This window comes from Anopheles stephensi, chromosome X (assembly GCF_013141755.1).
Source record: "Anopheles stephensi strain Indian chromosome X, UCI_ANSTEP_V1.0, whole genome shotgun sequence".
Taxonomy (NCBI): domain Eukaryota; kingdom Metazoa; phylum Arthropoda; class Insecta; order Diptera; family Culicidae; genus Anopheles; species Anopheles stephensi.
In genome coordinates, this window is record NC_050201.1 from 1,438,327 (window position 1) to 1,461,217 (window position 22,891).

General features: G+C 51.5%; 1 protein-coding gene across 4 annotated transcripts in view; it reads left to right on the top strand.

The window, feature by feature from the left end:
- Positions 1 to 536: 536 nt before the first annotated feature.
- Positions 537 to 22,891, top strand: part of LOC118502887 (dorsal-ventral patterning protein Sog) — a 32,071-nt gene continuing 9,716 nt past the window's right edge. Inside the window, exons 1-6 of one of the 4 annotated variants that reach the window (XM_036035625.1) lie at positions 537 to 970; positions 1,433 to 2,388; positions 5,457 to 5,732; positions 6,451 to 7,170; positions 19,573 to 19,676; positions 20,207 to 20,339. In XM_036035625.1, coding sequence (XP_035891518.1) covers positions 7,032 to 7,170; positions 19,573 to 19,676; positions 20,207 to 20,339 — 376 coding nt within the window. In that variant the 5' untranslated portion in view covers positions 537 to 970; positions 1,433 to 2,388; positions 5,457 to 5,732; positions 6,451 to 7,031. Of the gene's footprint in view, positions 971 to 1,432; positions 2,389 to 3,889; positions 4,047 to 4,631; positions 5,163 to 5,456; positions 5,733 to 6,450; positions 7,171 to 19,572; positions 19,677 to 20,206; positions 20,340 to 22,891 lie in introns of those variants that run through there. The other 3 variants (XM_036035609.1, XM_036035631.1, XM_036035618.1) reach the window with 3 other exon arrangements.

The following is a 22,891-nucleotide window of genomic DNA, read 5'->3' on the forward strand; positions in this document are numbered from 1 at the left end:
CTGCTCGGCGAGGTAAAGGGGGGCGATGTTGGTAGGGAAGTGGAAGCCGTAAGCGTAACGTAAGAAGCGAATCTATATCAGACGATGTTTACGATGGTTGCGTGTATATATATTAAGACACACTGCTTGGGACAGCAGCCTCGCACAGGGTGACGTTAGGCTATGCTAGAAAGAGGGGATCGAAGTAGGAGCAGGTGAGATGGGACCAAAAACCAGCCTGTTTGCTGTACGCGTGCGCAAGTGTGTCGCCGAGTGTGTTTTGCAGGCGCACACACCATTCGTCTAATGTTGAAGCGTCGCACCTTATGGATGGGTTTTTGTCACTCGGCCAGTGCGATAATGCGAGAACAACCACGTCACAACCACCCTAGCACCTCCGTCTACCATCCAACTTTCTGTCTGCGTGTGTGTGTGTGAGTGTGTTTAATGTTATTTTTTTCTGCTGCTTCTTATATTTTCACTAGAGAGCAAGAGTGGAGCGCAACCGAGCGCAAAGCGCAAAAACCGGCCGCGCAAAAGCGCGTAGCGCCATACACACCATCACGGCCCGCCAGTAGTAGCAGCGGCAGCGATCGACGTGCAGAACTGCCTGGCGCAGCTAGTGATGTACCGTGACCGCGACGTGCACGACGACGGAGACATTTGCGTGCGACGAACCTCATCCGGAGCTCGCGTTCTTGCACTCTCGCCCAGTGCGCTCAGTGATTTTGAGGTGGTGCAGACTCCCCCGGAGGCGAGCCTCCAAAATCGATTCTCCATTTTCGGCAGAACCCTGGTGTGGGAGGCTCTGGAGATAGAGCGCTTGTGCGTGAACAGTGAGCCGTGACACGAAGAGGGAAACAAAAGGGGGAAAAAACCGGAAATACAGTACGTTACAGCTTCCAGAGAACACCAGGCGTCGGTGAGTCTTCGATCGTGTGCGAAGGGGGCGCTCGCGCTCGCCATCTTCCGGGGGCGCCAGTTCCACAGGGTAGGTAGTGAGATTCCGCAGGTGACGGAGAGCAGGCTACGTTAAGGGTGGCTAATTGCGCACGATCACTTTCCGCTGGCTTGAGCGAGAAAAAACTAAGTGACGATGAGGGTTGTGATGAGGGAAGGTGATGGATTCTTGATTTATTTTGCATCACCTTAGCAGAGACTATCAGCCTGTGTGTGTGTGTGTGTGAGAGTATGTAAGATGACGATGATCGAGTAATAGAGATCCGTTGTGTTGGGGTTCGATAATCAGCGAATATCTCTGCCGAGCTACCCTAGGCCCTTTCACCCTCGCAGGCCCCATATCCATCAGCCAAGGTTGGATCTGTGATCCGAGGGTTCTCTATCTCCGTACAGCAATACGCTTCACGTCACATATGTCAGTTTGTGCTTGTGCGTGTGCGCCGTGGTGGAGTATCTATTGCCTCCTCTATTCAAACATCTTTTCCTACGTCAGCCGCCCACTAGCAGCAGCAGCAGCAGCAGCAGTACGTCGCCGGGCATCAGCTAATGCCAGCACGATCAAACACATATCGAACGACGACGACGACAACGAACACGACGACATCCACAACTACACTTAAGGATCGCGACTTTTCTACTACCCCCTAAACAAGCGGAAGCGAACCACTACGGCTACGGCCTACGAAACGCGGCCCAACGAGCGGAACGTGCGTGTGTGTGTGTGTGCGTGTCCGAGGAAGCGGGGTGGTTTGGGTAAAGGTGAAAAGGGGGGATCCCACCCGTCGGGGAGGAAAAACAAATCGTTCGTTCGGTAAGCAAAGTTCGAACGTTTTGGTAGAACATTTATATCAAAAACTAAGACAACTCTAACTAGAATACGAACACCGAAAGAGACAAGCCGACACCTCGATCGCGCGAGAGCGAACGAGGAGGTCGACAGCTGGAGGCGCCCCCAGCACAAGGTGCGACGGTGTGGTCTCCACCGCAACAATATCCACCCTATCCTCCTTAAAACACACACCTACACACCTCCCAAACCGAGCCTTTAACCCAAACCCGACACCTTCGCACACACAAACACAAGCGGGGTACACGACACCCCCCCCCCCAAACCCCCCACGGGGCGGACAGGCGGAAAGTGTGAGTGTGAGACAAACGAGACAATTTATCATCGGCTCGCGCAAAAAAAAAAGGCCGTAGTGTAGTTTTTCGCACCAGGTAGTACCAAAGACAGCGGCACCAACGGCGGCAGCATCTTCGACCAGCACCAGCAACAACAACGCCACTATCAACCGAAGCTACTCCGAAACAGAGGAAGGCGAACGGGAAAGACACAACCAACGAGTGAAGCACGCACCACAAATCAGAGAAGCACACACACACACCCCGTTGTTGTCATTTGTGGGACGAATCAGCGCACAACGCGAATGATTTGCAACTCGCACAAAGGTAAGCTACCGGGTAGGGGTAAGGCTAGCGGTAGGGCTAGGGTCAGGGAGCGGGGTTTGGGGTTTGTGGATATGATTATCACTCTTTGCGGACACGCTGGCTTAGATCTGCGGATTTAATTTCGAATCGATTCGTGACCATTTTCCGACTGTTTAATTTGGGGAGCCTTCTAAGCAGCGCTTAATAAGCTTCCAAGGCGTCCCAAGTTGGCGTCGATGTGGAGCGTTTATTGAAACGCTTTTCCCAACCCTTGTTGTGGATGGGTTCGTTTCATGCTAGAAATCTCCTTTACTATCCTCATCCTTCCTCCTCCCCCCCCCCTCCCTTCCCCGCTTACTTATTGAATAATATAGTCATGCACGCACGCGGTATCACTAGTGACGTTTTTGGCACTTCTCTCGCTCATTTTGCCACAAACAGATGTACACGCATGTGGACACGCGGTGCGTATCCTGGTGGGAAACTTTCATACCGAGCTTGAGAGTCTTTGATGGGTTTAGGAGAGGGAAAAAACCTAAATCTAGAATACATCTGTACAGGGGATGGTGCAACAACTCGGGAAGTTGCAGAAAACAGGGAAAAAAACGTGGAGTGATGACCGGAAAGGGAACATCATCCTGTGTCGGTGTTGCCCGTCAGTGTCCCCAACGGTATCGTGCGCGCGATAATTACTCTACCGCTAGCGTGCGCGTTCAGGCAACCGGATGAGTATATGCAGCGAATTATGTGTACTGCAAACAGGCAGAGCCACACAAACACGAAACGAGATGCACTAATGTCAAATGCGGTATGCAGTTCTCGCTCTATCGGACATGCTGCCATTCGCGGGCAGCATCATTTTTGCATCTCGTCGTCCGTGTGTGGTGTGTGTTTTTTTTTTTTTGGTTTTGGTATTTGGCTTCTTCTTCCCTTGTGTTGTTTGCTCCGCCTTTACCGTCCGTTCATTCTGGCTCGGTGCGGCTTCTGGTTCGGTTGAATGAAGCGGCTTCGATGCAGTTTTGCGAAGCCGTTCGCGCACTTTTGCATTGGCCCCTCCGGCGCTCGGTGTTGCATGCAGCCGGGGTTAGGTTGAGGGCAGCGAAAGGGAGGAGGTTTGGTGCAACAAGCGCTAGGCGCAAACGAGGTAGCTTAGCGTACGGCACAGGCGAGAGGCGCACACTATGTTGATGCAAGTCTGGGTGTTGGCAAAGGGCAGGGGACAGCGTCGGAAAGGGCTGGGAGAGTGTTCTTTGGCCGCAGGAGCGCAATTTGTGGCGCATCCAGAGAGCGGTTCGCGACGAAACGCGAGCGACAAACTGAGAACACCGGTGAGAGCAACGATGGTGCGGTTGGCCGGCTCTCCGCTGCTTAGCGGCTGCCTTGCCGTGTGCGTGAGCGAGAAGGCGACCGGCCATGCTGTACACGGCGCGTGTGTACGAGTGCGCACGCGAGCTGCTGTACCACAGTCGAGAGCGAGAGCGAACGAGCGACTGCGGTGCGGAGAAGCAAAAGGTTCGATTTCCCATCGAGCGGATCGCACAAACGCGCGGTTGCTCGGAAGAGTCAGAACAGAGCGCAGGCAGTGATATAGCAGCGGCGGCAGCATCAGCAAGTAGACAGACAGTAGAAGTTTAAGCAGCATCAAAAGAAGGCAGGCGCGCAACACCCCGTAGTAGCCCGTTGGTGACCGTTTTTTTTGTCTTGTGTTTTTCTTCTTCTCCCTTTTTTAATTTCGCTCGACACCCCCTCCACCCACTGACCGTGTCCGTACGGACACCCTTGACGTCCCCCGGGGGCTTTCCTTTCCGGCTGCTGTGACAGTGATTGTGACATTTGTGTGAATCGCCGCCTTTTACTCCGCCAAAACGATCTTCTCGCGCGCGCGGGAGGCATTCGGGCACGTTTTACACCCATCGCGGCCCTGTTTTTCGCGGCTCCAATATTGGGTCACAGGTTTGGCCAGCAAAAGGGCAAACCAAGAGGATACACACCAAGAAGCGAAAAGAGAGAGAGAACAAAAAACTGTCGGAAAATTAATTTGTAAATTTGCAAAAACAGTTCTCGGGGTTCACGCGTTCGTCCAGCGTCCGGTGTCCTCGCCCTCGGCCACGGGAGGACGACACTCGCGCTTGTGCGTGTGTGTGTGTGTGTATGTGTGTCTCTGGGCTTTTGGGGGCCAGAGTTAGTGTGTGATATAGTTTTTTTTTGTCCCCCCTCCGTTTGTTGTTATCTCACTCTGTCTCACGCTGCTCTGGTTGTGTCAGTGTGCTCGGGAAAACGAAGAAGGGAAAACGTCAGGCCCTGCTTCCCCCCAATACTGTGCTTGTTGAACGAGGGCACAGAGTATCCCCACAAAATCAGTTCGTTTCTGTGTGTGTGTGCGTGCGTGATTGTTGTGTGGGTGGGTATGTGAGTGAAGTTGGTTAGTTGGGAGATTGATGGTTTTGCGGTAAGATCCTGCCGTGTCGACGAGTCAACGCAGCTGCAGGCAGCACTCAAGTGGCCGAGGTGGCGCATCTCATCAACCTCAATCGAACGTACGAGCAAACCCCACACACACACGCACTCGCCCTCAGGGGGGGTTGACGCCTTGGTGCAGGTCATGTTTGCCGCCAACAACCAACCAACCAGTCAGCATTGGCAGCGAAGTCGTTGAAGCAGCAGCAGCAGCAGCAGCATAGTACGCAACGATCAACACACATGCCCACAGCTTCCAACCCAGGCTCGTTTTTGTCGGTATCCACTAGCCGTGATTCCTTACCGACTTCGGGCTAATGGCTTGGTGTAGTCGCTAGGTAATGGCAAGGCACCACAATACCATTTAGTGGGGAATTCTAAACCTGTTCTATCTACAAGGATATGCGGGGCTGGGTCCAAAAACGTTGAGGTAGAATTTTTCCCGGATAAGTGACTCTTCCAACGATTCTCCCAAGTCCCATTCCAGAGGACTCCACCATTTGCAGATTCTCAAGCTCGCTAGTGTATTAGTCTTTCGGGGGAGATGTTTTCAGTAGACACATTTTAGGAACACCGAATGCGCTAACCCATTTTTTTCCATTTCCATTTCCTTCACCCTTCGTCTCGTTCAGTGTCTGGTCGCGAAACGCGAGAAAATGTAAGCAGCCGCAACGACCGCAGTGCAACAGCAACCGGTGCCGCTAGACGAACGATCGAACGAACGGAAGAAACGAACGCCACCAGTGGCCAGTGTACAGCGTACCGCTGGACGCGCCCGAAGCAGCGTACTCGCAAGCGCAGAAAACGCAAGACCGCCACTGTTCGCCGGTGCGGCGACGCATTGGCACCGCTGGCACCGGACGACGGCCAGGTGCCAAGGAGTAGCACAGCAAGGATCATCCCTCCAGGTGCGTTAGACATGGTAGCAGTAGTACATATCCTTCCCCAACTATGATTGTTTAGGTTTGCCAGCGAGCTGAGCAGGCGACTGAACCGTCCCACTAGATAAAGGACAGCAATAGTTTTGTGCACAGGTTGACCCATCTTTGTGGCAGGCTTGCTTAGGTCCCTCGGTCCAGAAATGTCGGGAAATTCCACCAATTTCCCGGACCGGGGGTAAGCCCACGCGGATAGATGCATGGAGATTGGGGTAGGGGTAGAGACATGTGCAGTACATCGCGCACGCCTTGCTACTGTGTGTGTGTGCGCGCGAGAGCGTGTGTGTGTGTACCCGTGTGTGCGCGGCTTGCAGAAAAGGGGAAGGGCCCCTTGGCAGATCCTTCTGCCGCCCGTGCTTCGGGGTGTGCGTGCGTGCGCATCTTGGTGTGTGTGTGTGTGTGGAAGTGTGTCTGCGCAGGTGACCCGTGCTGAGGGCTCCGCATCATCAGGACGGTTCAGTCGCTCACGAGAAGCTGCCCAGTGCACAAGCAAAAATCATCGCTCTAAAAGCTCTCAGCCATCAGCTCGGCAAACTTGGAACGAGTTATTCCCGTGCACGTCGGGTTAAAGTCTACCAAGCTAATTGTGTTTTGTTTGTTTTCTATTAATCTATTATTTTACATGTTTGTGCATCTCCTCCCATACCTGGTCACTACCTTCCGGATCGCTCGGTGTTGGTTGGAACAGTTTTATGTGACCAGCTAAAACTGGTAAGGTGACTGGGTGAGGTTAGTGTGTATCCTGCGAGGATCGATATCCTCGACCACGGCGAACCCCATCAACCTAGTGCCCCACGTGTCTGTGGATAAGATGTGAAGGCAGGCAGGTGAATTGCCAAGGGCCAAGCGTGTGAACCGGTGGTGACACAAAACAAAACAACAAAAGTAGAAGATAGTGAAGCTCTAGGTGACGAGTTATCGATAAACGAGTGAGCGAAATATTGTTTTAGAGCGAAAAACGTAGTGTTGGCGTTAAAGCCGAGTGTTAAGCGTAAGTTCACGGAGCATAGAGTGAAGCGGCAAGAATAAAAGTTACCCAGTGTGTAGTGAGGTTTAAAAAAAAAAAAACAGGCCCATCTAAGTCAACCCTGTGTGTGCAAGTGTGTGGCGCATTACAAGGAAGTGCCTAGCGGCATATACAGAAACGTGAAAAAAAAGCAACAAACTCAAACCACTCCTCATCAAAAAAAAAAAACCCGACGGACGGACGCAACGGCCAATACCCGTAAAACCGCACCTCAAGAGTGAGAGAGATATAGCCGACCGACGATGGCTAAATTTATCGCGACACTTTGTCTCCTGTGGCTGTCGGTGGTGATGCTGATCGGGTTCGCATCCCAACCGGTCGTAGCCCGCCGGCATCCACTGCTGATCGAGGACGAGGGAGCACGCCGTAACCGGCCCGCAGGTAAGCTGTCCTTTGCCATATTTGCACGTCTAGTTCTAAGCCAAGCGGCTCCAAACAAACCGCTAATGCCGGGTGTCCAGCGGCCGAGTTGCATCTTTGACAGTTCCGAAGACTTGGATGTGAGTGGTCAAGAATGTTTTCCAAAAAGAAATGAAAAAAGGTTTTAATGTTCGGACGGATGGCTTTAACCGGAAGCATTGTCGAGTCGAGTGACGAGACAGGACCGCACCGTACGCGACCAACCAGCAAACGTCAGTTGCTGATCACGAGATAGTTATTTTCGCCCTTTTTGACCGTGTGCAATCGGCGCGCCCTTTTGTGCGCGACCGTGTTACGGTAATGGGTGGTCACACCTCCATTTTCTCTTTTGTTGTCTGGTTGGTTCTTGCCGTAGCTGAGATTTTCGTGGTGCACCGAGTTCTGGGCGGTCGGGTGGTGGCCTCAGTCTCACGTGAGGCTACCCAAGCTCACGCCACCTGGGACGGAACCGGTACGTCACATACCTTTATACGCCGTACGTTGAAATAGTTCGCGCGTGGGACCGAAACCACGAGATGGATGTAGCTAAGGTTAAGGGTGCAAAAATTCCGCACCTCTAAGCAGGCCGGCACGCCGGTGTTCGCATACCTTCAGGCCTGCTCGTTGCGAAGATGTGCAACATCAGGAAATAACACCTGGATTATATAAGTCGTCGGCGTCTCGCGGACCAAGGACAGGCCACGGCAACTACCGGCGGAAGCAAAACAGCTGGGAAAACACGCGCGGACACGGCAGACACTGTTGACCGCAACCGGGACTGGGGAGAAGAAAATATATTTCATAATTTCTCAGTCGCCCGGGGAGGTAATGTGTCGTGTAATGTTCTTGGTCTTTTCTCCTCGTATTTTTACCAGGCCGCTTCCTTGCCTTGTGTTGCCAGATCAGGCAACACGGTCGACAAAAAAAAGGAACAAAAACAGGGAACCAAAATTTCAAGAACCGAACACGCTCGTTTCCGCCGAAGTGATGATGTTTTTTCAATTATTTTTGCCACCGGGACAACCCCTTACGGTTCCTACCCCACGTTCCTACCATACCACCAGAGTTGGCTTTTCGCTAGTTCATACTCTCTCGCCATGCCTGGTGCTTGTGTGTATCTATTTTACGAATGCTGTGTTTTTGCAGTGTGTTGCTGTGTGTAGGGCGTCGGCGACGGTTTCGGTGCGTCCCATTGGCATTTTTGACTTTCAAAAATTGATGGCTTTGGTCGAGAAATGTATGTCGGAGCAGGGTCCTACTTCGACTAGCTGCATCCGTGACGTATTACAGCAGACATTCAGAAACGGCCTTAAACCCAAACCCTCACGAACCAGGTGGACCTTAGGAAAGGGACACCAGAATGGGAAACTCGGTAACCCGTAACGGTTAGCCGGAAGTAGCGCGAAATGCGAATCACCACCAAAGATGAATTGGTAACAGAAGACCCAACGCTGGACGACCCCGCAACTGAGTGTCCTGCGATGCGGTGTTTTTTTTTTGTATACCTACCCCCTACCGGATGGGTCCTCCTACATTTGACACGTTTGATGTGTTTCTGTTTCCTTCTGTATTGCTTTGTTGCTTTTGCGGCATGTCCGATCCGAACCATACCTGTGTCCGACCTCTACCTGCGAGCAGAGGGCGCTCACCGTCGGAGCTCATCCTTGCTGACGGTGTGAACGTTTGCACGAAGGAACGATGCAGACAGAACGATGAAATTCATTCTGTTGCCTTGCGGAAAACGATACGTGACATACTCGTGGTGCCGCCGCCGTTCTGACCAAAGACCATCTCCAGCTGTTCTCGGTGAGCTTTGGCTGCGCTTGCCTGCAACTTCAACAAACCCGGGTCAGGCCATAAATGCGCACGCACACGCCTTCCTGGTGTCTGCGATGACTTACGGTTCGTGGTGAACAATTCGCACACAGCAAAAGTGCCCGTTGCGAGCAATGCTTGATCGTTTCCCAGATTCCGTAGGTGCTGCTTCCAGATGTACCTCTTCTAGCGATACCTCAACTAGCCGGAAGTTACAACATTATCGTAGCTCTGCCATTATACAGCGATATCCTGTGACAGAGTTCCCGGTTGAAGGTCTGTTTGCTTCAAGTCCAAGTTGCACATTCCTGGACAGTTGATGTACACGAGGGCAGCGAATGCTTCCATGAATTTGCACCGAAGGGGGCATTCAACTAGGTTTTGAGATGCCTTGGAACTGGAAACTTTCTGCACCTGCACCCAACCCACCCGTCTCCAGCCTCAAAATGAGGGTAACCGGAAACGTAACGGAATACACACACGTACGTACGTTCGATAGGCGCAATATGTTGCACGTTGCGTCGTGGTGTTCCTCATTTGCATTTGTTGCAGATCGGGACGTGGAACTCTTGAAAGGACGCTGGCAGGGAACGGGGAGCGGGCCTAGCTTGGAAACTATACTCCCTTCTGGCACGGGTTTTCGTTGCACCAAGTCCGATACACATACACACAAGCACGCACACTCTAAAAACAAATCAAACTGAGGATGCAGTATCGAATTCCAATTACCGTTTCGTAGCGTAAGTGAGCGTGGGTTTATTTGCTGAGGCCAACTGAACTGAGGGCCCTACCCGCCCGCCCGCCTGCTTTTGCTCTTCTATCAATGAGCCTAAATTAGATTGCTATAAAACGGCAACTTTGAACATCAGAAAATTGAAAATCGCCTAAAAAAAACGAGAGCGAGAACTGCGAGGTCCCTGGTCATTCTTGACACCTCAGGTTTTTGTTTTTTGTGTTTGGCCTTTTATTGGGATTCTTAAGGTGTTTTTTGTTGTGCAACGTAATTGGATGCCCCGTAACGGAACTTCACCCCTAGTTCGTCCCACACACACATACAAACGTACACTGTCATAGAGCGATGCGAGGATGAGTTGGGGGTTAGTGTCCAGTAACGGCGGCAGTGCGTAGGTTGACATGTTTGCGCACTGAACCTGAATCACCCCGGGTTGCGCCACTGCGATTAAGGCGCATAGGGATGATGGAGGTGGTGCTGCTGTCTGCAAGCGCAAAAGGGTAATTAATTAGTGGTCTTGGGGCGTTTTGCGAGATTTTTTTCTCTAGTATAATCTTTGACCATCCTCCACAAAACCACCCACAAGCGCGCGCGCGGGCCGGGCGACACAGATACAGGATGAGCAACACTATTTTTCATCATCACACAAATCGCCCGCCTGTCCGCACTCCGCCAGCGATAAAACACCTTTTTGACCGGTGGATTTTGACCAGTGTGAATGCTCTGTGAAGGTTCAGCTAGACGGAGATGGTTTTTTTTTTTCTAAAAGAACGAATACACCCCCGTAATGAGTATTCTCGTATACTAAAATGGGGGATAAAGAGTGAGAGAGAGAGAGAGAGAGAGATCGAGTTCTTGAGACCTCCATCTCCATGCAAGACGAGGATGAGCTTGCTATAATCGAGCGAATCTATGACATTGGGGTTGCGTGCAGGCGGACACCTACTTTGGGTGTCCGGCAAGCGCAGAATTGCTGGAACTCGAAGACAAGATCTTGATCGACATCTTACCTCAGGCTCGTAAGCAGGACCACGCGCATCTCGGTAGATGCGACGTGCTGACGTGAAGTCAGCGGAGCAACACCAGTTCATTGACTCTCGTACGCATTCGCCGTAGTAGGTAAGGATGTTTCGCAAAGCATATGCCCTAGCCAAAGAAGAATATACACGAAGAAACGCGATAAAGAATGTCTCCCAACGCTCACTCCTATTAAGATTGGGTGAGGGCGTCAATGAAAAATATTGTAACTGCACTATCAAAACAACACGTACGATCTTTCAAACTCTGCCAGACGGGTCAGAATGTTCCTCATCCCCTTGCCACTTCCCCCCCGAGAAACCCCTTTCGCCGCCCGTACTTAATGAAAGGGGGATGAAATTTTGTGACAAACACAACAACAAAGAACAACAACCATCATCCAATTAATCGTTACGGTGCGGCGGCCTCTTCACGTTCGGGAACGACACCCGGCTAGGGCAAGGCGAGATGTTGAAGGATATGAAAGAAAGGCGGGGAGGGGGAGGGGGGGGTTCTGGGAGCGAAAAAAACGAAAGCAAAGATGGCGAACGGTCGTCGCCGTCGTCGTCGTCGTCGGGATTGAGGGTTCCATCTTCCTTGCCGCGCTCGCGTCAGCCAGCCGCATGTTTGCCGCCGGTGTTGCAGCAAATGGAACACAAAACAACACTCACGGGGCTGGTCTATCTAGACTATTTTTAGTGAAGTCACCGCCGACGGCGACTGGCAGACGAGCAACTAGGGCGAAAGGGGGTTTGGGTGCCGTTTTTTTGCATCTTCGTTCTCTCTCTCTCTCTCTCGCTCACTCACTCTTTCTCGCGTGTATCTGACGCATCAGAGTGCGTTTGTCACCTAGCACTGCCAGAGTGGCGTAGTTGTTCAGTCGTACAGCAGGGTCTCCCTTAATCCCGGTCGTGGAAGGATTATCTGCCTATATTCTCCTGCCCAGGAATAGTTGGGCTAGACAGCCCTTCCCCAGTGTTGACATCCTTCCAACCGAGGGTTGCAGCAAACTAGAGAAAGGGGGTCAGATGGTGTCATGTTTGTCGTGGCGCCTTCTAGCGCCGTTTGAATGCTATCTCCCCTCTGTTACAGCCTCACCCATCGGATGCATCGAAATGCAACCTCTCGAGTGTAGGTCCGCCGGTCTTGAAGAGCGAGTTACAATACTACTCCAACCGGTCGGTCAGCAACAGTGTCAGTCAGCCAGCACTCAATAAAATCGACAAACTCATAACCGATCTCCGGTCCGGCAGAGAGATCGGTGCGAAGGGTCTCCCCGGACGCCCCCAACTACACAGTGCCCGAGACGCCCCGCTTTTTTCGCTCTCCGAGGTGCACATTCGGTATGGGGATCTAGCGCGTCCCGCGTCAGGCAAGGCAAGGTTCGCACCCCCAATGCATAAGTTTGTCGCCAGCGGCCTGTCGTCGAGCCGGCCACTAAAGAAGGGTAAAAAGCAAGTACGACGGCACGTCGTACTACTAAAAACGCATAGTGAGCGAGCGTACCCGACAGTTGCGGGAAGACGACACAACGCGACAAGAATCGCGAGACACCCGCACACCACCTCGCAACCTCCACCGCACCCTCCCCCTCCCGCAGAAGAAGGAGGGTTTCGTTGCGAAAAGGGTAGGTAGGTGTACGCGTTTGCGTCTGTCGAGTAACGCGAGCGCGCGACATGAATTGACTTCGCGCAATTTAAAGTTCAACCGCATACCGCACGGGTTTTGCTATTTTTGCAAAAACCCAACCCAAACGCACTCACATACACACGAGCTTGTCTTTTTTTGTTTTTTTGCTGCCCAAAGAGCACCCTTTGGGGCGTCTGATTTCGGATTCCCCACTCAGATACCTGCCGACAACGGGATCTCCACAAAATCCGCCATATTTTTGTTGGGGAAGTTGCTTTAGTTAAGGTTAGTTCCTCCATGGGGATATCCCAAGAAAGCATTCTAGCGCTGCGACTTCCTAACCTGGTCGGATAATAGTAAGATGAAGTTCCCACGCCCGGTTGTAGGCACCGGGGACCTAACTGGCAAGAATTCCAAGCGTCCAAGCTATGGGCGGAGGAGCCTGAAACACCACGCATACCTTCATAATCGATCGTTCCGTGATGGTTACGGAGCGTTGGGTGAGAGCCATTCCTGAGAGCCTGGCCCGGAAAAGTGGGAACCGAACATGAAACCGTCATTACTAGGGACCCGTCCGTCCGTGGCGTAATGGCGTCATCTTGACGTTCGCCATGAGTCCTCACGCTTTCGTTTCACACGCATATTTGCACGTCCGCACCGACGTGCTCTTCTCGGACGTTCCAGAATAGCGTAGGGAGCTGCGCTGTGCACTGTGTGTCTTATCCCAATGTGTCAACGTGTCCCCGTGCGTTATCTTGGGCGTCAGATCAGGGCACCGTATGTGGATGTGTGCATTGCCGCACCCATAATGTTGACACACACACACACACACACACCGGTAGCACTCCACAGCTGGAGTTTGCTCAAATAATTTTTTTTGCAACTCGGCGTCTGAGTACGCGTTCTCATAAAAAAATATTGGTATTCTGATATCTACCAATGCACGGGGAACGGTCCCTAGATAACTTGTCCACACCGGCAAGTCTAATTGATCATGGAGCGTCGATCCAAGCGACTCCCAACAGTCTGGCGGTGGCGGTGATAAATATTCCTGGAAACAGTTTTCAACAGCCAACCCAACTAACAGCCAGGCTCAAAGGTAGATTGGACCTTCTCTTACCACTTCTCTGCCCTCCCACCTCTTCATTCTCCTCTGTGGAGATAGGTGGAAGAGACGGTGTTTACAGACAGGTGCCGCCTTTGCCGCCACTTGGTCTGGCCAGATCGCTCGGCACACCAATTCTGGATAACCTGGCGGCAAGGGAGGGAAAGAAAGAGAGACCTGGGATATGTATCCCGTTGCGTGTCTGTATGTGTGTGTGTGTGTCTTGACTGCGGCACAGGCATATTGTAGCCGCATTCCTCTGTCAGCGGTTTGCCGCCTCTTCGCTGAAGATGCACCACCCGGGATCCGGTCTGGTTTACTTGCCGAGCCGGGTTTTTCATCCTTTCTCGCTGCGATCTGCCGCCCGCCGGCCCTCTCTACTAGGTACCGACCGTCCAGCGCAGACAGTGCGTCTCGTTCGAGCCGCGCGGGCAGAAGGCGTAGCCTGGTCTCCGTAATCTCTAACATCGGTCCGGGTGTTTGGCCGGCTTTCGCCCCATTCTTGGGAAAGCATCAACCCCGACGAAATGTAAACACGGGGCGGTATCTTTCGGGGTTTTTCTTTTGGTAGTTGCTGTAAATTCTCATTCTCCCTCGGCGTATCGACGTATTACCGGTCCCGGCTGTTTATCGGAACTGTCAACGACCTGTCGGCCGGTGGTGTGTGGCGTCGAAGTTCCCGTACCCGAGTGCCGGAAGATTGATGCCGCGTTTCGGCAACTGGAGTGCATCATTTTTTATTGACCTCCTTTCTCCGCTGCCAGTGCTCCCCAAAACCCGTCCCGCACCATCACTAGCGCTGCCCAAATATTGTGACCCTATCGAGTGTCAGTTTGTTTGTGCGATCGTAAATTATCGTTCCACGGTTGATACTTCTCTCAGACAAGAGCGCGCGCACGCTCACACCAGCGGTTCAACTTCAAACGGTCATCCGTGTTGATGGACACCACCGTTGCCACGAACGGTCCAAGGTATGACACCTTCCGGTTTCGCACCAGCGCGCACTGTGGCCATCGTTCTTCTGCGCCATTTAGCAGATTTGGCGCGTTTTGGCGGCACCAACCCGTGGGAGAGAAATACGGCAGACCAGCTGCACCGTTCGCACCGGTTGTTCCGATTCGCTCCGAGTCCCGTGGGTGGACCGTGAGTTGTTGTTTTTAATTAATAGACCTCGGAAAGCTGTCTGACCTCATCCATTCTTGTCTGACAGCGTTGGCCACGCGGGCTGGGAAACTTAACCAGCCGATGTCTGACCGTTTCACCGGGGTCAGTGAGTCATGGAGCATTTTGTTTTTGGGGGACTCCCTCGTCCAAGACTTTGCGCTTTTGTGGGATTTAGACCTACGCCAAGTCTTTCAGAGATTCGAAATTTGCATATTAAATATATCCTTAAAATTCCTCAAGGAGGAAAGAAGGTCCTCGCTCCTTTCTCCATCTCATTGCAAGAATAGTAATGCTCAAGCAAGGCAGTCGAGTGTTTGCTCCCTGTAGCAAAAGAGATATTGCAGAAATTTGTAAAATCCTCACCCAGAGAGTATTCGAACTTGCGATGTCCTAGTCCCCAAATATTGCGGCTAGCTGTCGTATAACCTCGGCCATAGAAAATTGAGTGAATCTCTTCACGCTTCCATTTGGCGTCGGATTCGTAGCCGTTGGTTAGGTTTGTTTGTTATTTCTAAACCCAAACCGAAACCCTCCTTTTCGAGCGTGATGAGCGTTGATTTACTCGTGCTTCTGCAACCCTCCCTCACCCTTTCCTTTCCTCCTCCATCCCTTTCTCCTTCAGCAACAGAACGGACGGACGCTTCTTCGGTTTTTGCGGTTTGTCGCATGAGAACCGTTTAGTTTAATTTAATGATGATATCATCCGATCAGGTTTGTTTTTTTTGTTGTTGCTGCTGCTGTTCCACCCCAACCCGGTAAACCTTAGCTGCTTCCTTGACCAATCCTGCCCCCTCGTCATTGTATTGCATCGGGATGGCCGTTGCTGGGGTCGGTGGGTTTCGTTGAGAGAGATGCGAGGGAATCTTCCACACACCAAAACGCATTGTTGTCTGTTTGAATGCGACTCGTGTGCGCCCGAACCGACTGAAGCGAAAGGGATGGAGAGGGGGGAGGGGGTGGTGATGTGGGAGGGTGCTGGGTGGTGGGAGACGCTTTAAAAAAGGATGTGATTCGGGTTCAACTGTGTGGGTGTGGGTGGATGGATCGGTGGGTGGATTGGTTGTATTGTGTGCCACTCGAGATGACCCTTGTTTGGTGTCCGACCCCCTGTGCCCGCTTTTGGAATCATCTCCCTCCCCTCCCATCCACGTCCTTAATTGGTGAAGAATCAATCATGCATTCTGTGCACTTATCGTTCTCCAAAACTGGCCACACCAACCCCCCTCAATTGCCTCTCCTGTTTTCAACCCTAATAGAGAAGGGGTGGAAGTGGTGGAAGTAGGGAGGAGTAGGTGAAGGACTCCCACCTGTCTATTTCATTTTTTTTGTGCAAATTTTCGCACACACTCAACCATTTACTCAAAAAAAAAATTTGTGAAAAATCTCTCTTTTTCCACCCCTTTTTGTCCTCTCGGGAAAAAGGGGTGAAACGGGAGTGATTGAAATATTTTTTTGGAGTTTTTTTTTATCTCGAAAGTATCGTGTCGAAAACATAGTCCAAAATATATTATAGCAATAAGTCAGCAAAATTATTTACAAATTTTTTTTGAAGAAACACGAAAAAACAAAGAAGTAGAAGAGTGCACACAAAATCTAAAACTGAAATCGCATATGAACCGAACGAACACAAAAAAAGCACATTAGAAAACCAAAGAAACGTAGAATAAAATCAAACCACTGAAACACGGGGTGGCAAACCAAAAACAAAAAGGCCAAGAGAGGGTGTATGGGCGAGAAAAGATAACGAAGGGGGAAGGGAGAAGCAAAAGGAAGGAGCAAGCGTGCCGGAGGAGAAAATTAAACACCAACCAAAGAGGCGTAAAAGCGCAACGCCTGATGTTCCGAACCCCGGATCGTTAACTGCCTTATTTTTTTTTTTTGCTTTGGTGATCGCTGGGCAGTGGAAAGGGGTTAATGGGAGGGAGTGGGGGATGGTTTTTGGGGTGTGCTTCATATTTCTTTATTTATTTATTAATCGCGTAGGAGGAGCGAAACGGTCGGCCCATCATCATCAGCATCAGGCGGTTGGAAATGATCGATCGGTGGCGGATGGTACTGATGATGATGATGATGGTGGTGGTGTCTGAGCGCGTGCGTCTGCGTATAGAGATTGTGGGAAGGAAAAGGGGCGGGAGGGGGGGGGGAAGCACATGTGGAGGCGATTACTTGAGACTCGATGGAGCCATTTTGGCCAAGACTTTGGCAGATGGTCGGTGGCGAGTTGGCTCACGCACGGCCCTATTCTTGCTCCAAAACTCGCCAAAATCCACCGAACCCCCACACAAAATGCACAAGGGGTGGGGGTTGGAGAATAAGGACGGAGGGAAAATTGTGAAGAGAGAAAGAGAGAGAGAGAGAGGCATTCAGGTTTTATTGGAGTTGAATTGGTTGCTAATGCATATGATTGCCTTTAATTGACGAGACCGCAAACTCCTCCTCTTCTTCCCCTCCACCCCTCACCCGACCCTAGCATCTTCCCAACCATATGTGCTGTTTCTTCGGTGGCGAACAACGAAAACGATGAGGCGAGAAGAGGGCGTCGAGACAGAATGGGAGCAACACTGGAGTGCACCAGCGTGTCTGCACAGAAGAACAGTTGAGCAATAACGAATTCGGTCCGAGACTTTTAAGGGGGCTTTGGTGGATGGGGGTGAGGGTGATGTATGGAGTAGGGGGTGCCAACCACCCAACGAAAAATAGCAAGAGAAGAAGAAAAAAAACGGAGCAGACCCCCATAAACCATAATAAATAAGTAGAAGTGGTTGTGGCACGCGAGAACCCCGACAAGAGCGTGCGCGATCTCATTTCCCTTCCCATCCTTTCCCGCCCTCGCCTTCTCCTCTTTCACCGCTCATCCTTCCTCCTTGGTAAGTCAAGGAACTGTGCAAGATCATTTTCTATTTTTGCGCATCATTGGCGTATGATTTGTGGTTCGTAATTTTTATGAGAGGTTGATGATGAGGCCTCCTCTGATGGAGAGGGGTTGGCGAGGCCAGGATGACACGGAGCGGAAGAAGCAGAAGAAGCAGGGGATGGAAATATGTCGACCAAGATATTATTATTATCATTATTATTATTATTATGATTGTGAGTGTTATAGTCAGCGAGTTCCTCTAGCACTCGAAGGTGCCTCAGACTCAGACACCGTGGCGTACCGTTCCCACTCGTTCCCAAACTACCCTTTCCCCGCTTGCGTGACCCCAGACAGGAATTTTCCATTCCGATCACACACCGAAACACCCCGATGCGCCATTTGGAAGCGTTTTTTTTTCTTCATCACGCTGTTGCGCTTTTTCTATGTGACAAGTCACTTGACAGCACTTGGGAGCTGAGATTAGGAATGTGGCAGAAGAGGGATGGGGAATGGGGGTGAATCATAGTCATATCCGGTAAGCGAGGGCGCCACGGACCACCGGTTGCACAGAATGGATCGTACTGTATCCATACACCTCCCTCCCTCCGCCCCCCACCAAACACTCCCTTGTGTCGTCCTCCGCAGAATCACTCCGCAGAATATTCGCAGGTCTCGGTGCGGGACTCGGCGCAAGCGATGATGGGATGCTGCGTCACGAACGAGGGTGACTTGTTGTGCGTAGTTTTACACACCGTTGCGTTCAGCGGCAAACCTCTCGCAAAACCTCACCATTCCCGAACCGCACAACCCAGGAAGAAGTCACCACCGATCACCACACCGCGGTACGTCAAACTGAAAGACCACCTCAGGGTTTGACCTTGATCTTCTCGCCGTTCAAAACCAGGGGTTCTGCACACACACACACACACACACACACACACACACACACACACAAAACACCAGCCAGGGGTGGTATTAGGGTTTAGCGTTCTTACATCATGCGAACTTTAAAGTTTTTCGTGTGTTGCGGACACACAACAGACATGCGGCAAAACGGACCGGACATATATTTTTATCCCAAACAACACTTCGATCACCTTACATAATTCCGGTTCTCAAACGGTGGTGCGGGGGTTTGAAGCGGGAAGGTAAAAGAGTGGGGCTCGAGGGTTGGGTGGGTGGGTAAGACCGATGAATGGAACCATAAATTAGCTCACAAACCAAACCCCGTTTCGGTCGATCGGGGTTTCAGTTCACTGATGATGAATGCGAAACCGAGCGTGTCTGCGATCGCCCGGGAAGTGCGACATTTTCCCTGAGCAGCGTTACAGTTTATTAGAGTTTCATTTCAAGCGGGGAGCGGGGCGTGAGAGAGGAGGAAGCGAAGGGGGAATTTTGGTGAAGGAAGGAATCAAAATCCGCAACTGCTCGCAACATTAGAGGCCGTTGCTAGCGGTTCGGACAAGGATCAGCTCTGCTAGTCGGCTAATACCTCATTTGTTTGTCGCCATTTTGTTGCGACTACCGGTAACAAAAGACCAAAGGGGAAGATGGAACAGGAGTAAGTGGAGAGGTTATTGGGAGGGGGAGAACAAAAGGATAATTATTCCTTTCCGAAAACAAAGCTTCACCACCAAGCGTCGGGCTCCATCGCCCTGTCGCTGGTCCACTGCTCTGGTACAGGTGCAGTCGGCGCCATGGCCCAGTCAATAGGCAATAGGCGGCAAAATGGCAGATACGCCACACAGAAACAAAACAGAGAAGGAAACCAAAGAAGACAAAAAATCGATCGCGATCGCGCGCAAATTGGTGGCGCCAGTTGTTAACTAATCTTTTTTTTTTTCGCTCCTTCTCTGACTGATTCGGCTCTTTTTTTTTGCTGTTGTTGAGGAGTTACGCGTCTTCTTGTACAACTCCGTTTCAGGTTTAAGGCTCTCGGCCAAAACCTAGACCATACCGGTTTAGCTCTTTTTTTTGGTTACTTCCTCTTTTTTTTTCTTTCGCTAGCGGCGTTGCGTTTCCATCAAATCACTTATCGCTGATCTGTTCTGCTTCTTCTACTTTCAGAGTGCCAGTTTGGGAAGACCATACGCGAACTGCATACGACCTGGTTTGCCGATTTGGGCCCCCCGTTCGGCGTAATGTACTGCATCATGTGCGAATGTGTACCGGTAAGTACCAGCTCTCATTGCCCTGGGTCAGACATGTGGGGTCTACACTGACCTACCCAGCTCATTTCGAACGGACGTCCGCTCGTTTCGAAATTCATTTCGAACCCCTTTCGGTTCGGTTGCGAAAGTCTCACCCGACTATCGTCCATGGAGCATCGCATGTTCATCATCCGGACTCCGGTCAGAATTTACTGCCGACTGCCACTGAGCCACCCAGCTTGCTGGGAGGTTGAGCTGTACCTCCGACAGAAGGAGAAGGATTTATGGGCACGTCAACGTCATCGATTATCCGGTTATCGGGGATGAGGCTCCAAAATCCGGTAGATCTCGGCTCGACCCTCGACTAATGAATTAATTATCCCGGTGTCCAATTTTTTGTTTTTGCTTCTTGGTCACGTTTCTCTACCGTTTGGGGTAGGAGTGCTCAGGCATGGGAAAATTGAAATTTCATTCAACAGTAATATTCTGATACTCATCCATCTCTCTCTCTCTCTCTCTCTTCTGTCTCTTCACATCTCGTATCTATCCAGTTCCAGAAGAAGCGTCGCGTTGTGGGACGTGTCCAGTGTCGCAACATCAAGAACGAATGCCCGAAACCGACGTGCGACGATCCGATCCTGCTGCCGGGAAGATGCTGCAAGACCTGTCCGGGAGATGCTCAGAGTAAGTAACAGTTCCACCAACCGTTTTCTCATATGTGTGACGCCACGTGACGCACTCCGCAGGAAAGCCTTTAGAACTCAGCACAGCACATCTCCGTTGTCTAGTCTTTATGCCTCTAGGCTATTAGACTCTATGCCTCTCGCTCTCTCTCTCTCTCACTCTCGGTCTGTTGTTTTGTTTTTAATTGTTTATTTTTCTTTCGTGGTGCTAAATGTGCACCCATTTGGCGCCGGTTCATTGGCGTTCGCTGTTTTTTGTTTGCGCCGAGCTCGACCATTCCGTCGATTGTGCGGTGGAGTCGCCGCCACTACCGCCACCAGGGAAACGGTGGCAACAAAACCACAACAAACGTGTGTGAGGGGTGGGACGGTGTGGGGAAGAGCAGGCGCAAAAATGAGGCACAAAATTGCCACCTCAAATGACGTAGTCTTAAGGCGACGGCGCCATCACGGTGCGCTACACGCGTCTTCCGATTACGCCAGTAGATTTTACGCGCGTCTTTTGCCCACCTACTCTCGCCACACACACAGACACACTCTCTCTCTCTCTCCCTCTCTCTCTATCCCTTTCTCGCTTTCCTGATCTTTACCCATCTCCTTTTCTCTGCGTCTCTCTCTATCTCTGTCCCCCGCTCGACTCACTGTACGTGGGGAATCGGTCCGTCAAGTACTATCTGAACCATCTCGGGACGCCTCAGTCAGTTTTTACGAGTTCACCCGCCACCTCCGCCACGCGGAGGTCTGCCCCGCTGAGCAACACCTTCAACATACTTTGCTAACTCCTTCTACCTCATCGCCCCTCCTTTGCCCGAACCTTTTGGACGACACCCACTCTTCGGTGCGAACGAACAGCAGGTTCGTTCGCCAGTAGCCTGGCGCTACGTGCACTGGACCGTGTTGACCGCAATCGTTATCACCTTGTCAGGGCGCCCGGCCCACCACCTGATATCACCCTCGGTAAATCGCATCTGCTGCTGGTGTTGCTGCTGCTGCCTGAGCTGCTGCTGCTACCTACCCCGTATAACTCGTTCCTAACCCTATAGCTCGCACGATTTCGCCAACACCACCGTGCTGGAGTTGACGGCCACCGATTTTTTTTAGCGACGTTCTTTGCGCGCCTTCTTAGCGTAGCCTTGAGCATTTGCCGGTGACATGATGAGGATGTTGATGGTGGTGGTAATGTCGCCGACATTAGCGACAGTGTGACACACACGTTCTAGAGGGTCCTCGTTGGCGCATTAGGCTCGAACCGTGTACCGAACCTTGCTACCGTGCGACTGGAGCACTTTCTCCATGTAGTACACCAAATCTAGACGACTTCGATTCTACACTACAAGAACTACACTTGACTTCCGGATATCACCGCATTGATTTACCCTTAGATACCTCTCCCCCAGTACATACAACCCGTCAAGATAAGAGTCGCCTTAGAGTGGTGCTATTTTGGTCCTGATATGATCTACCTGGATGATCTTCAACGAGATCTCAATGGGGCAGAGATGTAAAAGGCGCGCAATTAGTACACAACTTCCTTCTTCCAGCAATGACACACACACACACCAGACAGAACCACACTCGTTATGTAATGAGAGATCGTTTAAGAGCTTTTCGCGCACACACACACACACACACATATAAGCCCACACGCACACAGAGAAGTCACATACAAGCACACCCGCGAGTTTAGATAGACCGGCTGGTGGCGCCGTTTGGTGACCTCGACCGATTTTCTCCCCCGGGGGTTTTGCCTATATACCATGTGCGTGTGCGTGCGTGCCTCATGTGTGCGTGTGTGTTTGTTGTGTGTAATACTATTATTGATAGCAAACCCGGGGCCTAAGCCACCTATCATATACAGACTCCTATCGCTACTCCACTCCGGATCTCCAGGTCGTGTTGGGTGTTGGGTGTTATGGCTCCTTCCGCTAATCTAGTCGCTCCTATCGCGCACACCAATCGCTCGCTTCAATCCTCCACCGCCGTACCCTTCCCTACCGCCACCTCTCTCTTTCTCTCTTGCTCTAGACGCGGCCGTTCCAAGAAACCTCAACGTAACGCACCGGTCCACTGCGTGCCCTATGAGGGTGTGCGCGATTTAAAAGGCTCATTCCGGATCGATTCCATTTCGATGAAATGTTAGTCTGCTTGGGAGCGAAATGTGGGTGGATCACCGGTCGGTGGAGGAGGATCGATGTCAATGTCAGATGCTTCCCATTCCCATTATCACAATGCGATCCCTTGTTTGGTACACAAGTGAGCAAGCGCAAGTGTTCGAGCTCATCCAAACATTGTCCGCTGGCGGAGAGAAAGTGTTGAGCTGTCTGACTTAGTTCACTTCCGTTCTTGGAGCAGCCATCTTGTACGGTGCGTCGACATTTTTTGCACAAAAAAAAAACAACAGTACTGAGCAAGGTAGCAGCAGCAAAGCGTGCACCACGAACCTCCGAGACACCGCTCAACCGGTCGGACCGTGTTGTGTACGAGGAAGTCTGTCTGAGGTTTATCGCCACTGAGACGCCAGCTGAACTCGGTGCGCTCGGCGCGCCATGCGGA